The sequence below is a fragment of the Entelurus aequoreus genome, linkage group LG09 (assembly GCF_033978785.1).
Source record: "Entelurus aequoreus isolate RoL-2023_Sb linkage group LG09, RoL_Eaeq_v1.1, whole genome shotgun sequence".
In the NCBI taxonomy this organism is placed as follows: Eukaryota; Metazoa; Chordata; class Actinopteri; order Syngnathiformes; family Syngnathidae; genus Entelurus; species Entelurus aequoreus.
The window spans coordinates 16,459,493-16,476,270 of record NC_084739.1 but is presented as its reverse complement, the minus strand read 5'-3'; the positions used below and the strand labels follow the sequence as shown (position 1 = coordinate 16,476,270).

The window sequence follows — 16,778 nt, the reverse complement described above, 5'->3', positions numbered from 1 at the left end:
CAAGCAAGAATGGGAAAGAATTCCACCTGAGAAGCTTAAAAAATGTATCTCCTCAGTTCCCAAACGTTTACTGAGTGTTGTTAAAAGGAATGGCCATGTAACACAGTGGTGAACATGCCCTTTCCCAACTACTTTGGCACGTGTTGCAGCCATGAAATTATAAGTTAATTATTTTATTTATTGTTTATGAGTTTGAACATCAAATATCTTTTCTTTGTAGTGCATTCAATTGAATATGGATTGAAAAGGATTTGCAAATCATTGTATTCCGTTTATATTTACATCTAACACAATTTCACAACTCATATGGAAACGGGGTTTGTATATATACACTACCGTTCAAAAGTTTGGGGACACCCAAACCATTTTGTGGAATAGCCTTCATTTCTAAGAACAAGAATAGACTGTCGAGTTTCAGATGAAAGTTCTCTTTTTCCGGCCATTTTGAGCGTTTAATTGACCCCACAAATGTGATGCTCCAGAAACTCAATCTGCTCAAAGGAAGGCCAGTTTTGTAGCTTCTGTAACGAGCTAAACTGTTTTCAGATGTGTGAACATGATTGCACAAGGGTTTTGTAATCATAAATTAGCCTTCTGAGCCAATGAGCAAACACATTGTACCATTAGAACACTGGAGTGATAGTTGTTGGAAATGGGCCTCTATACACCTATGTAGATATTGCACCAAAAACCAGACATTTGCAGCTAGAATAGTCATTTACCACATTAGCAATGTATAGAGTGTATTTCTTTAAAGTTAAGACTAGTTTAAAGTTATCTTCATTGAAAAGTACAGTGCTTTTCCTTCAAAAATAAGGACATTTCAATGTGACCCCAAACTTTTGAACGGTAGTGTATATATATATATATATATATATATATATATATATATATATATATATATATATATATATATATATATATATATATATATATATATATATATATATATATTTAATAATTCATTCATTCATTAATTCCTCAGTAAAATATTTCATTTTCCCCAAATTGCTTGACATGTTCTGCCCCTTTGCAAACCTATGCATAAAATGGCATGTTTTTTAATGTATTATTATTTGCTGTACAAAAGAATATAAAATGATAATGTGTGTTAAAGCCTCCCTAGATATTCGTTGGAAAGGTTAGCCATCGTTGTAGAACTAGACTAGCCAACATTCCGACTCGACTGAGATAAAGAGTTAATTAGGGAGATACAAACATTTCCCTCATATGATGGATGACCGGCCTTACACGAGTAATCTGCGGCTTTCGAATTATATTTAGTTGGAGCCAGAGTGGATGCAGGGAACGGTGAGAGCTGCTGACCTTGAGTCGGTTCAAAGCTGCTCTAACTAAACTGCAAATCCAAATCATCCATCCTAAAACCCTCCGGCAGGCTTTATCATAAAGCCAGCCCTTTTTGAGAAAACAACACTGACATTCACATGTAATTATGTAAGCTAATCCATCTATCTTTAGCAGTCAGTGAGTGTCAGAGCAGATCGTAAAGTCCCAGTTTTATGGGGCTAATTATACCGTACAGGAGTGACTTGGCCGTCAAAACTAAATGAGAGTGATGGCCGGCGACTAGCACCTGCGTTAAACACGATCGCGCTGATCAAGTTCCCCTTTAAAAAGCAGCGACACCCCTGCTGAGTGAGGGGATATTTTGGAGGGGATTACGTGGGCTGACCTGTGCTCTCCGTGGCATCCAGGCTGCCCTGGAGCTGCTCCACCAGGCGCGCTCGGGCGGCGTTCCTGCGGTGTTTCTTGCCCTCGTAGTGCTGCTGGGCCATCAGCGGGTTGTTGAACCAGGCGCCGCACAGGCAGCAGTACTTGCCGGCTTCTCTCCCGCCGTTCCCGCTGACCACCGCCTCGGGCCAGGGCGGGGCCGTGGGGTCTGTGGACAGTGGTGTGGAAGGGGAGGAATCTGTAATGATAAGACCGCATTATCAAGAATCCTGCTGACGTCCTTAAGGTCATTTCAACTTTACAATCCAAACAGAACAGCTTTTAAACGTTGATTCTAATTTTTTAAGTTTAGTCCATAAACCAGGGGTGTCCAAAGTGCGGCCCGGGGGCCATTCTTTACCGGCCCGCCACACCTTCTGGAAATGTTATTGCAAAAATTAAAAAAAAACATTTAAAAAGGTGGAATGAGGTTAAATCTAACTAGAAAAAGTTGCAATGTTGACACAAAGCTGCCATGCAAGCTTTTTTTCTTTTCTTTTGTCTATCTTTATTTTTCTTTTTTTGCCGTTGCTCAAAAAAAAAAAAAAAAAATCAATGTTACAATGAATTATTGACCTATTCAAGGCTCCAATTATTTCAAATATTTCACTTTAAAATGTTTTATGTGGGAAATATTACATATATTGTGTGGTTGCCATACAAAAACATCAACATTTTATTTGACAAAAGAGCATAAAACAAACAAAATAATAGTTCAAACGTAAAATCGACAGATATATCTGAAGTTGAGTTCGTAACTTAAGTATTGAAAGTTAAAAAAAAACCTAATAAAAATGTATCACTTTCTGAGTGGGGCGCCTGTTGGATCCCAAATTTATTTAATGGGATTTTATTTATCTTTTCACTGTGATTACTCAAAAATTATAATGAATTAAAATCAATGGTGTCCTGCATTATTGATCTTTTTTTAAGGCTCTAATTACTTCACATCAAACATTGCTTTCTGAATGTTTTGGGCAGTGGGGGAAATACTGCATATTTCAGTTTCATTATAAAAAAAACTGAGTTGTCTTTGACAGAAAAGGCATAAAACCTTTTTGTTTTTTAAAACTTTATATCAACCTGAAGTTGATAAACTGTAGAGATTTACTGTAAGCGTTAAATAAATAAATAAATAATAATTTGACTTATTTTTAACATTTTAATGACTTAGACCCTTTATGGTCCCCGGGAGCCCTAAAGGTAAAAAAACAAACAAAATCCATATATTTTGTTATGGTTTGAAAATCAAAATGGCCCTCGCATGCTTTGATTTTTCCGTGTGCGGCCCTCAGTGGAAAAAGTTTGGACACCCCTGCCATAAACTAAAAAAATAGCTGCCACACAGCTGTGTACCTCCATACACCACTAAGTCAATAATCCTCAATTGCTGTAAATAAGGACTATATATATACACTATATTGCTAAAACTATTTGGCCACCCATCCAAATGATCAGAATCAGGTGTCCTAATCACTTGGCCCGGCCACAGGTGTATAAAATCAAGCACTTAGGCATGGAGACTGTTTCTACAAACATTTGTGAAGGAACAGGCCGCTCTCAGGAGCTCAGTGATTTCCAGCGTGGAACTGTCATAGGATGCCACCTGCGCAACAAATCCAGTCGTGAAATGTCCCCGCTCCTAAATATTCCAAAGTCAATTGTCGGCTTAATTATAAGAAAATGGAAGAGTTTGGGAACAACAGCAACTCAGCCACCAAGTGGTAGGCCACGTAAACTGACAGAAAGGGGTCAGCGGATGCTGAAGCGCATAGTGCAAAGACTTTCTGCACAGTCAGTTGCTACAGAGCTCCAAACTTCATGTTACCTTCCAATTAGCCCACATACAGTACGCAGAGAGCTTCATGGAATGGGTTTCCATGGCCGAGCAGCTGCATCTAAGCCGTACATCACCAAGTCCAATGCAAAGCGTCGGATGCAGTGGTGTAAAGCACGTCACCACTGGACTCTGGAGCAGTGGAAAGGTGTTCTCTGGAGTGATGAATCACGCTTTTCCATCTGGCAATCTGATGGACGAGTCTGGGTTTGGAGGTTGCCAGGAGAACGGTTTATTTCGGACTGCATTGTGCCGAGTGTGAAATTTGTTGGAGGAGGCATTATGGTGTGGGGTTGTTTTTCAAAAGTTGGGCTTGGCCCCTTAGTTCCAGTGAAAGGAACTTTGAATGCTCCAGAATTCCAAAACATTTTGGAGAATTCCATGCTCCCAACCTTGTGGGAACAGTTTGGAGCGGGCCCCTTCCTCTTCCAACATGACTGTGCACCAGTGCACAAAGCAAGGTCCATAAAGACATGGATGAGTCTGGTGTGGATGAACCTTACTGGCCTGCACAGAGTCCTGACTTGAACCCGTTAGAACACCTTTGGGATGAATTATAACGGAAACTGAGAGCCAGGCCTTCTCAGTGTGTGACCTCACCAATGCACTTTTGGAAGAATAGTGGAAAATACCTATGAACACACCCCGCAACCTTTTGGACAGCCTTCCCAGGAGAGTTGAAGCTGTAATAGCTGCAAAAGGTGGACCGACATCATATTGAACCCTATATGTTAGGAATGGGATGGCACTTCAAGTTCATATGTGAGTCAAGGCAGGTGGCCAAATACTTTTGGCAATATCGTGTAGATACAGACAAGCCTCCATAATCATGTTCACTCCTATAACCCCAATTGATACCGTAAGCATAGATTCGAACCCGAGATCCTCTGACTCTCAGGCCGACAGGCTGGCTATACTCGATCGAACCACAATTACCTTAAAAATGACTTATTCCAATAGTTTACCTTCAAAAGATACTGCCTGGAATGTGAAGGAAACAAGCTGCTGCTGAAATGCTTCTTGTTAGCCAATTTTTGTTTGAGGTCTTGGTTCTTGTTCACGTTTCTTGACATTCTAGGTCAGATTTCGAACCACTTTCAACCCAACGATCCACTGCGCATAAATGCATGGCGAGGTTCATCCATTCAGACGCACTCAGTTGTTGTTCCTTCGGCATGCTAACCCACATAGACTCATCTAAAAGCAGCGGGATTAGTCTGAGAGCGGGGAGCAATCGATCGCACTAGGCCACATGTGTGAAACACAGATGAGGGTCATCAGAAGGTTGTTGGCCCCCCAGAGAACAACCTTCAAGAAGCTGCCTTTTTTCCACTCTTGAACTTGCACTTCGGAACCTTTTTTCGTTCCGTATTTTAGTTTTTTACCTTCTTCTCCCATTTCCTTCTGCTCCTTTCATGCCTCCCTTGCGTGAAGGAATGAAGATAGACCCCCAGGTGACCCGCTGCTCATGACATGACACTGGTTACCATGGCGATTGTCCATTAATAGCCACCAGGCGATGACATATCCACTCTGGCTCATAGCAAGGATTTGGCCGTGCGCGTGTTTGTGTGTGTGTGTGTGTGTGTGTGTGTGTACACGGAAACCAGAATAGTCTTGGCTATGTGTGTAAGGTTGACTACATATTTGGACACAGAAAGCGCAAGTGTGGGGAGGGGGGGGTGTTAGGTCCACAGCCAAAGTGTGCGATGAAAGCCTATAATGCCAGATGGCGTGTCCAAATGTGCCGATCTGCCTTCTACGATGTGACAATATCCCTCCAGTTATGTCGCCCCAATATCACGCATTCTCACGTTTGAAAGGCAAACAAAAACAAGAGTCACACATGAGTCATACCACCTCTTTCACACTCACTGATTATGAATTCGGAATGTGTGGTGTATGTCGACCAACTGTGACTGTAGCGAGTATTAAATATTTAATCAGTTATGTTGGGGTACACCTATTGAAGGATGTTCTCATTCATCCAGGTCATTGTAATCTCAGGGCGTTCAATCAATCACAACTGGACTATTTGGTGTGTCTTAGAAAACGTTTGGCCTGCTACTAGTCAGCGACTATGATTAGTTGACGAATCAAATCTTTAGGCTTGACAACGTTTTCTTTGTGGCCCCTTTTTGGTCTTTAATATTACTTATTTATTATCATCATTATTATACTCCTGAGGGGCCCCGACAATACACAAAACCTAAACTCACCGCCCCACATACACAAAAGTGCAGAAAACCGAATAAGTTCATTTCTATCGGTCGTCAATTGTTAGAATACATGCCCGAAATGCAGACTGACTGTTAGGATCCGCTGCTCGGATCACAGTTTGTTTACTTTTTAGTGTCACATGTGTTTTCAGCACCTTGTTTTTGTTTCTGTTGCCATGACGGCATATTATGCTCAGCTGCCTCTGGTTAGTGTTCGAGACGCTCACCTGTTGTCCGGGCACTAATCAGAGGGCTATTTAGTCTTTGCCCTGGCCTCACTCGGTCTGGCTTCCTAATTTGCTTTCACGCAACAGCTAACGACCACTTTGTTTCCTGCTAGCTCTCATGCTATATTATTTTGCTTGCTAGCTCCCACGCTAGTCGTTTTTGTTTTTTCCTGTCCGATTTAGTTCCTGAATAAATCATTTTCCTACCTGCAAGCTGTGTCCGAGCCCGTCTGCATCCTTGGGAGAACACCTCGCACCACGATGCGACCAGGTCGTTATAGTAGGAAGCCAGCCCTGTGACGATCGGTCACTTCATTTCTGTTTGTCTCCTTGGTTTTTGTATTACTTCCGGTCAGTGCTCTTATTTTGTTAAATTTCCTGTTCCGCGGAGCACTGTTTTCTCTTCACCTGCCGTTGATTGGCAGCCGGTCCACACCTGCTGCCAATCAGCATATGTCTATTTATGTTTTCTCTCGAGCACTCCTCAGTGCTCGATGATAGACTTCTATGTTTGGAACAATTCTGCAAGACTGCTTGATTTTCTGTTTATGTTAATTAAAATCATCTTACCTGCACACCCTCCTCCTGGTTCTTGCATCTTGGGGACACACACAAACTGCAGCCATGCGAGTTCCTCACACTGACCAATCATAGACAACCCAAAACTAGCTCGATTTGATTCAAGGAGTAATGTTCTGAATTTTGAAAAAAAAAAAGTTTTAAACATTTATACACTATATTGCCAACAGTATTTGGCCACCCATCCAAATGATGAGAATCAGGTGTCCTAATCACTTGGCCCAGCCACAGGTGTATAAAATCAAGCACTGAAGACTGTTTCTACAAACATTTGTGAGAGAATGGGCCGCTCTCAGTGATTTCCAGCGTGGAACTGTCATAGGATGCCACCGGTGCAACAAATCCAGTCGTGAAATTTCCTTCTTCCTAAACATTCCAAAGTCAACTGTCGGCTTAATTATAAGAAAATGGAAGATTTTGGGAACAACAGCAACTCAGACACGAAGTGGTAGGCCAAGTAAAACTGACAGAGAGGGGTCAGCGGAGGCTGAAGCGCATAGTGCAGTGGTTCTTAACCTGGGTTCGATCGAACCCTAGGGGTTCGGTGAGTCGGCCTCAGGGGTTCGGTGGAGCCTCCGCCGCGGAGGTCAAGACACACCCGACTCATCTTGTAAATAAAAACTTCTCCCTATAGGCATACTATGGATACCCCCAAACAATGTTCCCTCTAATTTTCCATCTGATTTGCAGGTGTGTAATTTGTTGTGAGTTTATGCACTGTGTTGGTTTTGTTCTTTGAACGGTTCATTTTGTGCACCAGTAAACAAACATATAACTTTGTCTTGAATTAAAAAAAAAACATTTTTTACTAAAGAAGGGTTCGGTGAATGCACATATGAAACTGGTGGGGTTCGGTACCTCAAACAAGGTTAAGAACCACTGGCATAGTGCAAAGAGGTCGCCGACTTTCTGCACAGTCAGTTGCTACAGAGCTCCAAACTTCATGTGACCTTCCAATTAGCCCACGTACAGTACGCAGAGAACTTAATGGAATGGGTTTCCATCTGCATCTAAGCCATACATCACCAAGTCCAATGCAAAGCGTCAGATGCAGTGGTGTAAAGCACGTCGCCACTGGACTCTAGAGCAGTGGAGACGCCTTCTCTGGAGTGATGAATCACGCTTTTCCATCTGGCAATCTGATGGACAAGTCTGTGTTTGGAGCTTGCCAGGAGAACGGTACATTTCAGACTGCATAGTGCCGAGTGTGAAATTTGGTGGAGGAGGAATTATGGTGTGGGGTTGTTTTTCAGGAGTTGGGTTTGGCCCCTTACTTCCAGTGAAATAAACTTTGAATGCTCCAGGATACCAAAACATTATGGAGAATTCCATGCTCCCAACCTTGTGGGAACAGTTTGGAGCATGACTGTGCACCAGTGCGCTAAGCAAGGTCCATAAAGACATGGATGAGTCTGGTGTGGATGAACTTGACTGGCCTGCACAGAGTCCTGACCTGAACCCGATAGAACACCTTTAGGATGAATTAGAACGGAGACTGAGAGCCAGGCCTTCTCCACCATTATCAGTGTGTGACCTCACCAATGCACTTTTAGAAGAATGGTGGACAATTCCTATAAACTCACTCCGAAACCTTGTGGACAGCCTTCCCATAAGAGTTGAAGCTGTAATAACTGCAAAAGGTGGACCGACATCATATTGAACCCAATGGGTTAGGAATGGGATGGCACTTCAAGTTCATATGTGAGTCAAGGCAGGTGGCCAAATACTGTTGGCAACATAGTGTATTTATATAAACAAATATAATCCAGATGAAGCTAAGTGCTCTGGATAAGTCTACAAGGTCGTTTGTGTGTTTATTAGTTATTATGCAAAAACTCAATCACAAAAATCTAAATGTTGGTGACCATCCAAATGCAAATGTTAATTAACAAATTTACCATTCACTTGTAGTCCAGTCACACCAGTGTTTCCCACACATTCATTTATTTGTGGCAGCCCGCCACGAAAGAATTAAGTCCGCCACAAATAATTTTTATTTTATTTTATTTTTTTGTCCTGTCCAGCTTCTCAGGCAAATCATATGGTTGATGTAGATGCCCATATAGGCTGTTCAGATTTACTTTACAGAAGAGAAGTGTAGGATACTTCTCTTGTTGCCTTATTTGTATTTAACCACTACTGTTTTCTGTTTATTTGTTACTGACTGTGGCAGGACACCTCTGCCTCTGTTTCACTTTATGTTGCTGGTAAATAATATGGTTGTAGTAGTAGGCTAAAGTTAAATTATTTAGTATGCACTAATTAAAGGGGCAGAGCTTTAAGAGACATTTTAGCTTTTATATTTTATAAGATATATTTTTTGTAAGAACCACAATTAATACATATATTTCAGTGAATAACTTATTGTTCAAATCTGTATATAAATATGTACATAAAGTGTTGTAATTATATTGTAAAATGGATGGATGGATGGACGTTTTAAACAAAACTGTTTTTATTAATTAGTAAGTATACATTTTTTGAGCCTTTTTAGAGAAAATCATATCATTGTAGTACATTATGCAAATCACTTGATGTCATGGTGACCACGCCCATAGCCACGCCCATAGCCACGCCCCCACCGCCACAGGTATCTTAGCAGTTTATGGGAAACACTGCACACCATCTCCTGCAACCCCAAGAACTGTAACGTTGTGGAGCTACACTACTTGTAGGAAATGAGACTACAATATTAATACATTTTAGTGAGAATAAAGGACTCTTTTATGACCAGGATTATTCAATCTTATGGCCTTTGTACATTCTTCAATTTGAATTGGTGTTAATAGAAACTCTGCAAACTGATCATTACTGTATTTTTGGCGGCTCATTCCTCTAACCACATCTAATCATGTTACTTTCACCTCTCTTTGGCGCACCATAAATCTCAATTAAATACAAAATCCCACTGCCCTTTTACTGGTTTTGCATTTTCCTGATATTCGTCTCACCCTGAAATCTGTGTCCGTGCGTTTGCAAGTGCGTGTCTGTGTGTGTGTGTGTGTGAGAAATAGATCTTTGTCGCAGCATGTGCTCTGTAGCAAAAGGTAGAGATTCTTGGATGTATCCCCCCTCCTTTTCGTGTTTTCCCACCCTGTCTTTTCTCGTGACTGTGATCTCTGCACACTGGAGCAGAAGTAAGTGTTTTTCACGGAGTAGGGCACAGGGAGCATCGAAGCTACAGTAGAAGCTGGGGGAGAAGAGAAATAGCAAACAGGTCCAATTCCAGTGTGTCTCTTGTCTGTTATTTTAGGGGTCATTTACACTGCAGACCCTAATTCCTAAATCAGATTTAAGTACCTTCAATTGATCGGATCCAATAATCCTGTGTTTGCATTAGTAGAACAAGGACGCACTAAACACTAGTTAACATGCTGGTTTAACCCTAAATGACAATATGGCATTAAAAGACTGGAACATTTGGCATTATTATGATAAGGATATACAGCATATCACAATATATCATTTATAATAAAACCATTTTAAACAGGTTACATGTTGATTTTTTCTCCCTGAGCTGCTGATGTACAATAATTATTGTACAAAATACAAAACCGGTGAAGTTGGCATGTTGTGTAATTCGTAAATTAAAAACAGAATACAATGATTTACAAATCCTTTTCAACTTATATTCAATTGAATAGACTGCAAAGACAAGATATTTAACGTTCGAACTGAGAAACTTAATTTTGTTTCGCAAATAATCATTAACTTAGAATTTAAGAGCAGCATCACATTGCAAAAAAGTTGGCCCGGGGACATTTTTACCACTGTGTTACATGGCCTTTCCTTTTAACAACACTCAATAGACGTTTGGGAACTGAGGAGACCAATTTTTGAAGCTTTTCAGGTGGAATTCTTTCCCATTCTTGCTTTATGTACAGTTTAAGTTGTTCAACAGTCTGCGTTGTGGTATTTTAGGCTTCATAATGCGCTACACATTTTTAATGGGACTACAGGCAGGCCAGTCTAGTACCTGCACTCTTTTACTATGAAGCCACACTTTTGTAACACGTGGCTTGGCATTGTCTTGCTGAAATAAGCAGGGGCGTCCATAATAACGTTGCTTGGAAGGCAACATATGTTGCTCCGCAACCTGTATGTACCTTTCAGCATTAATGGTGCCTTCCCAGATTTGTAAGTTACCCATGCCTTGGGCACTAATACACCCCCATACCATCACACATGCTGGCTTTTCAACTCTACGCCTATAACAATCCGGATGGATCTTTATTTTTTTGTTTCGGAAGACACAACGTCCACAGTTTCCAAAAACAATTTGAAATGTGAACTTATCGGACCACAGAACACTTTTCCACTTTGCATCAGTACATTTTAGGTGAGCTCGGGCCCAGCGAAGCCGGCAGCGTTTCTGGGTGTTGTTGATAAATGGCTTTCGCTTTGCATAGTAGAGCAGCAGCTCAGGGAGAAAAAAGCAACCTGTAACCTGTTTAAAATGGTTTTATTATACATTATATATTGTGATATGCTGTATATCCTTATAATAATAATGCCAAATGTTCCAGTCTGTAGAGTTTTAACTTGCACTTACAGATGTAGTGACGGACTGTAGTTACTGACAGTGGTTTTCTGAAGTGTTCCTGTGCCCATGTGGTGATATCCTTTACACACTGATGTCGGTTTTTGATGCCGTACCGCCTGAGGGATCGAACGTCCATAATATCATCGCTTATGTGCAGTGATTTCTCCAGATTCTCTGAACCTTTGGATGATATTACGGACTGTAGATGGTGAAATCCCTAAATTCCTTGCAATAGCTCGTTGAGAAATGTTGTTCTTAAACTGTGTGACAATTTGCTTACCCATTTGTTCACAAAGTAGTAACCCTCGCCCCATCCTTGTTTGTGAATGACTGAGCATTTCATGGAAGCTGCTTTTAAACCCAATCATGGCACCCACCTGTTCCCAATTGGCCTGTTCACCTGTGGGATGTTCCAAATAAGTGTTTCATGAGTATTACTCAACTTTCTCAGTCTTTTTTGCCACTTGTGCCAGCTTTTTTGAAACATGTTGCAGGCATCAAATTCCAAATGAGCTCATATTTGCAAAAAACAACAACGTTTTCCAGTTCGAACGTTAAATATCTTGTCTTTGCAGTCTATTCAGTTTAATATAAGTTGGACAGGATTTGCAAATCATTGTCTTCTGTTTTTTATTTACGATTTACACAACGTGCCAACTTCACTGGTTTTGGGTTTTGTACTTTACGAAAACGTTAACCTGTGCAGGATGAAAAAAATCCAAAGTTGTAGGATAATTTGAGCCCTTCAATACACAGATTTTAGCAAACAGACTTCATCCTGTGCCTGATATTGTGCATTGTCTCAAGTCCTTACTGCCAGGTGGGGGTGGCGTTCTGCCAGTGGCAGATGTTTCCCAACAATGCTCATAGTTTATTCAAATGGCAGCCCAGGGGGCCAAATCCAGCACAAAAAGGGCACCATGCAGGCCCCCGTGTTCAGTTCAAAACTTGGAAGACAAACATTTTTGCAGCAAACTGCTAAAAACACAAGAGTGCTCCTGTTGTATAGAGGAACTTGGACCAGTGTAAACACATTGGCAGATCCATGCAATAACATTTGAACCTTGATAGCAAACATAGAACACTGGGGTCCAAACTTGTGATTTACATAACTGAGGCGTTCTTTAAGGCAGTGGTCCCGGTACTGGTCCGCGGACCGATTGGTACCGGGCCGCACAAGAAATATATATTTTTTTAAAAATTAAATCAACATACAAAACACAATATATACATTATATATCAATATAGATCAATACAGTCTGAAGGGATACAGTCCGTAAGCACACATGATTGTATTTCTTTATGAAAAAAAAAAAAAAAAAAAACAATTTTCTTTTTTTTTAAATTTCACACCCAGTTCAGTTAAAAAAAAAAAAAAACCTTTGGGAATTTATTGTGACCAAAATGATTACAATTATTATTGTTTTTTGTTTTGGGCATGTTTGCCCCTGCTCTAACCAAAATGGCATATGAAAAGCAGGGCACGCTTTTGGTAAAAATTTCCGTTAAAGAACGAATCATAGGAAAAGTGTGGGGTACGAACAACCCGGGTACAACTGTGTTTTGTTCTAAACTGCATGTTTCAAACTCAAGACCCGGAGGCTAGATCTGGCCTGCCAATTCTTTTAAAGAGGCCTGCCAGGACATATGACTCGGCTGGGATTTGAACTCCAACCTACCGATCTCAGGGCGGACACTCTAACCCATGGGACCCATTACCTCCCTGCTTGGCACTCAGCATCAAGGGTTGGAGTAGGGGGTTAAATCACCAAAATGATTCCCGGGCGCGGCGCCGCTGCTGCCCACTGCTCCCCAAGGGGATGGGTCAAATGCAGAGGACAAATTTCACCACATCTAGTGTGTGTGTGACAATCATTGGTACTTTAATCTTTAATCTTAATTCAACGTGGTTCGTCACGTCATTCAATGTGGTCTGCCACATCATTTGAAGTGGCCCGCCACATCATTTAATGTGACTTAACATATCATTTAAGTGGCCTGCCATTATATTCAATGTGGTCTGCCACATTATTTAAAATGGCCCACCACTTCATTTAATATGGCTTGTCATGTTATTTATGTCATTCAATGTGGTCTGCCACGCCATTTAAAGTTATGTCATTTAACATGGTTTGTCACATCATTCATTGTGGTCTGCCACTTCATTTAAAATGGCCCGCCATGTCATTAAAGTGGCTTGCCATTTTATTAAAATTGGCCTGCCATGTCATTCATCATGGCCTGCTTTGTCATTTAAATTGGTACGTCACGTCATTCAATGTGGTCTGCCACTTCATTTAAAGTGGCCCGCCACATCATTTAATGTAGCTTACCATGTCATTTAAAGTGGCCTGCCACCTCATTTCTTGTGCCTGCCATGTCATTCAACGTGGTCTGCCACATAATTTAAAGTGGCCTACTATGTCATTTAATATGGTTTGTCACATCATTCATTGTGGTCTGCCATTTCATTTAAAATGGCCCGCCACGTCATTATTGTGGCCTGCCATGTCATTCATCATGGCCTGCTTTGTCATTTAAATTGGTTCGTCACTTCATTCAATGTGGTCTGCCACTTCATTTAATATGGGCCGCCACATCATTTAATGTAGCTTACCATGTCATTTAAGGTGACCATTTCTCGTGGCCTGCCATGTCATTCAATGTGGTCTGCCACTTAATTTAATGTTGTCTATCACCTCATTAATGTGGCTCGCCAAATAATTAAAAATCTGGCCTGCTTTGTTATTTAATGTGGTTCGTGACGTCATTCAATGTGGTCTGCCACTTCATTTAAAGTGGCCCGCCACATCATTACCATGTCATTTAAATTGGCTTGCCACCTCATTTCTTGTGCCTGCCATGTCATTCAACGTGGTCTGCCACATCATTTAAAGTGGACTACTATGTCATTTAATATGGTTTGTCACATCATTCATTGTGGTCTGCCATTTCATTTAAAATGGCCCGCCACATCATTAATGTGGCCTGCCATGTCATTCATCATGGCCTGCTTTGTCATTTAAATCGGTTCGTCACTTCATTCAATGTGGTCTGCCACTTTATTTAATATGGGCCGCCACATCATTTAAAGTAGCTTACCATGTCATTTAAGGTGACCATTTCTCGTGGCCTGCCATGTCATTCAATGTGGTCTGCCACATCATTTAATGTTGTCTGTCACCTCATTAATGTGGCTCGCCAAATAATTTAAAATCTGGCCTGCTTTGTTATTTAATGTGGTTCGTGACGTCATTCAACGTGGTCTGCCACTTCATTTAAAGTGGCCCGCCACTTCATTTAATGTAGCTTCCATGTCATTTAAAGTGGCCCGCCATGTCATTTAACGTGGTCTGCCACATCATTCAAAGTGGTCTGCCACATCATTTAAAACGGCCTGCCAAGTCATTCGACGTGGTCTCCCACATCATTTAATGTTGTCCGTCACCTCATTAAAGGCCTACTGAAAGCCACTACTACCGACCACGCAGTCTGATAGTTTATACATCAATGATGAAATCTTAACATTGCAACACATGCCAATACGGCCGGGTTAACTTATAAAGTGCAATTTTTAATTTCCCGGGGAACTTCCTGTTGAAAACGTCTATGTATGATGACGTTTGCGCGTGACGTCAATGGTTGAAACGGAAGTATTGGGACACATTGTATCTCAATACAAAAAGCTCTGTTTTCATCGCAAAATTCCACAGTATTCTGGACATCTGTGTTGGTGAATCTTTTGCAATTTGTTTAATGAACAATGGAGACTGCAAAGAAGAAAGCTGTAGGTGGGATCGTTGTATTAGCGGTTGGCTGCAGCAACACAGCCAGGAGGACTTTGAGTTGGATAGCAGACGCGCTATCCGACGCTAGCCGCCGACCGCATCGATGATCGGGTGAAGTTCTTCGTCGCGCCGTCGATCGCTGGAACGCAGGTGAGCACGGGTGTTGATGAGCAGATGAGAGCTGGCGTAGGTGGATAGCTAATAATTTTAGCATAGCTCTGTGAGGTCCCGTAGCTAAGTTAGCTTCAATGGCGTCGTTAGCAACAGCATTGTTAAGCTTCGCCAGACTGGAAAGCATTAACCGTGTAGTTACAGGTCCAGGGTTTAATAATATTGTTGATCTTCTGTCTATCCTTCCAGTCAGGGGCTTATTTGTTTTGTTTCTATCTGCATTTAAGCACGATGCTATCACGTTAGCTCCGTAGCTAAAGTGCTTCGCCGATGTATTGTCGTGGAGATAAAAGTCACTGTGAATGTCCATTTCGCGTTCTCGACTCTCATTTTCAAGAGGATATAGTATCCGAGGTGGTTTAAAATACAAATCCGTGATCCACAATAGAAAAAGGAGAAAGTGTGGGATCCAATGAGCCAGCTTGTACCTAAGTTACGGTCAGAGCGAAAAAAGATACGTCCTGCACTGCACTCTAGTCCTTCACTCTCACGTTCCTCATCCACAAATCTTTCATCCTCACTCAAATTAATGGGGTAATCGTTGCATTCTCGGTCCGAATCGCTCTCGCTGCTGGTGTAAACATTGGGGAAATGTAAGGAGCCCTTCAACCTGCGACGTCACGCTACTTCCGGTACAGGCAAGGCTTTTTTTTTATCAGCGACCAAAAGTTGTGAACTTTATCGTCGATGTTCTCTACTAAATCCTTTCAGCAAAAATATGGCAATATCGCGAAATGATCAAGTATGACACATAGAATGGATCTGCTATCCCCGTTTAAATAAGAACATTTCATTTCAGTAGGCCTTTAATGTGGCTCGTCACGTCATTCAATGTGGTCTGCCACGTCATTTAAAACGGCCCGCCACATCATTTAATGTAGCATACCATGTCATTTAAAGTAGCTTGCTATGTCATTCAATGTGATATGCCACGTCATTTAACGTTGTCCGTCACCTCATTAATGTGGCTCGCCGTGCCATTTAATATGGTCCGTCACATCATTTAACGTGGCCCTTTGAGGGCAGCCATAATTGCAATGTGGCCCTCAATAAAAACGAATTTGAGACCCTTGTTCTAAACTGAATGTGTGTGTCCCCAGCCTGGCAGATTGGTTGTGCGTGTCAGCCTGATCATGAAGGCCACTTTGGATTTGCCGAAATGTTCCTCAGGTTTCCTCAGACAGGTCTTTCCGCCTGAGGACAGTTGACGTCCGCACACAAGTGACACAACTCCAAAGTAGGCCAAAGTTAAGAATAAACCAAAGTCACTCTGATGGTGTGATTAGGATGCTCCTTCAGTGCAAGTTTATAGCCCTACGAATTTTTGACAATAAGTCCAATTAAAGTCACATTATGTAAAGCCTCCCTGGGGACAACTCAGCGGTGCTGCGGGGTAAAAAAGAAAGAAAGAAAGAAGAAACAATTAAAAAATGACAACCTAATTAAAAATAGCAAACATTAATTGGTCTTAATTTACCCGTCACCTTCCAAGTTCTCCCACTTGGGCCTCGGGCCTCTTTGTTTTTCCACGTAAGCAAGAAATACATTTTGACTTTATTAAATAGTTGTAAAAAAAACAGCTCCAGTGTGTGTGTACGTGTGTGTGTGTGTGTATGTACAGTGTGCAATCGTTTCGGCGCTAGAGCCCCAAGTGAAACCCAATAGAAGTATCGATCTGCTGCA

The 16,778-nt window shown here is 41.4% G+C and overlaps 1 protein-coding gene across 1 annotated transcript in view; it reads right to left on the bottom strand.

The window, feature by feature from the left end:
• Positions 1–16,778, bottom strand: part of zgc:171482 (zinc finger protein) — a 239,473-nt gene that overhangs the window by 60,997 nt on the left and 161,698 nt on the right. The window contains exon 5 of the mRNA XM_062058188.1: positions 1,694–1,930. Within this exon, the coding sequence (XP_061914172.1) occupies positions 1,694–1,930 (237 nt within the window). The remainder of the gene's footprint in view (positions 1–1,693; positions 1,931–16,778) is intronic.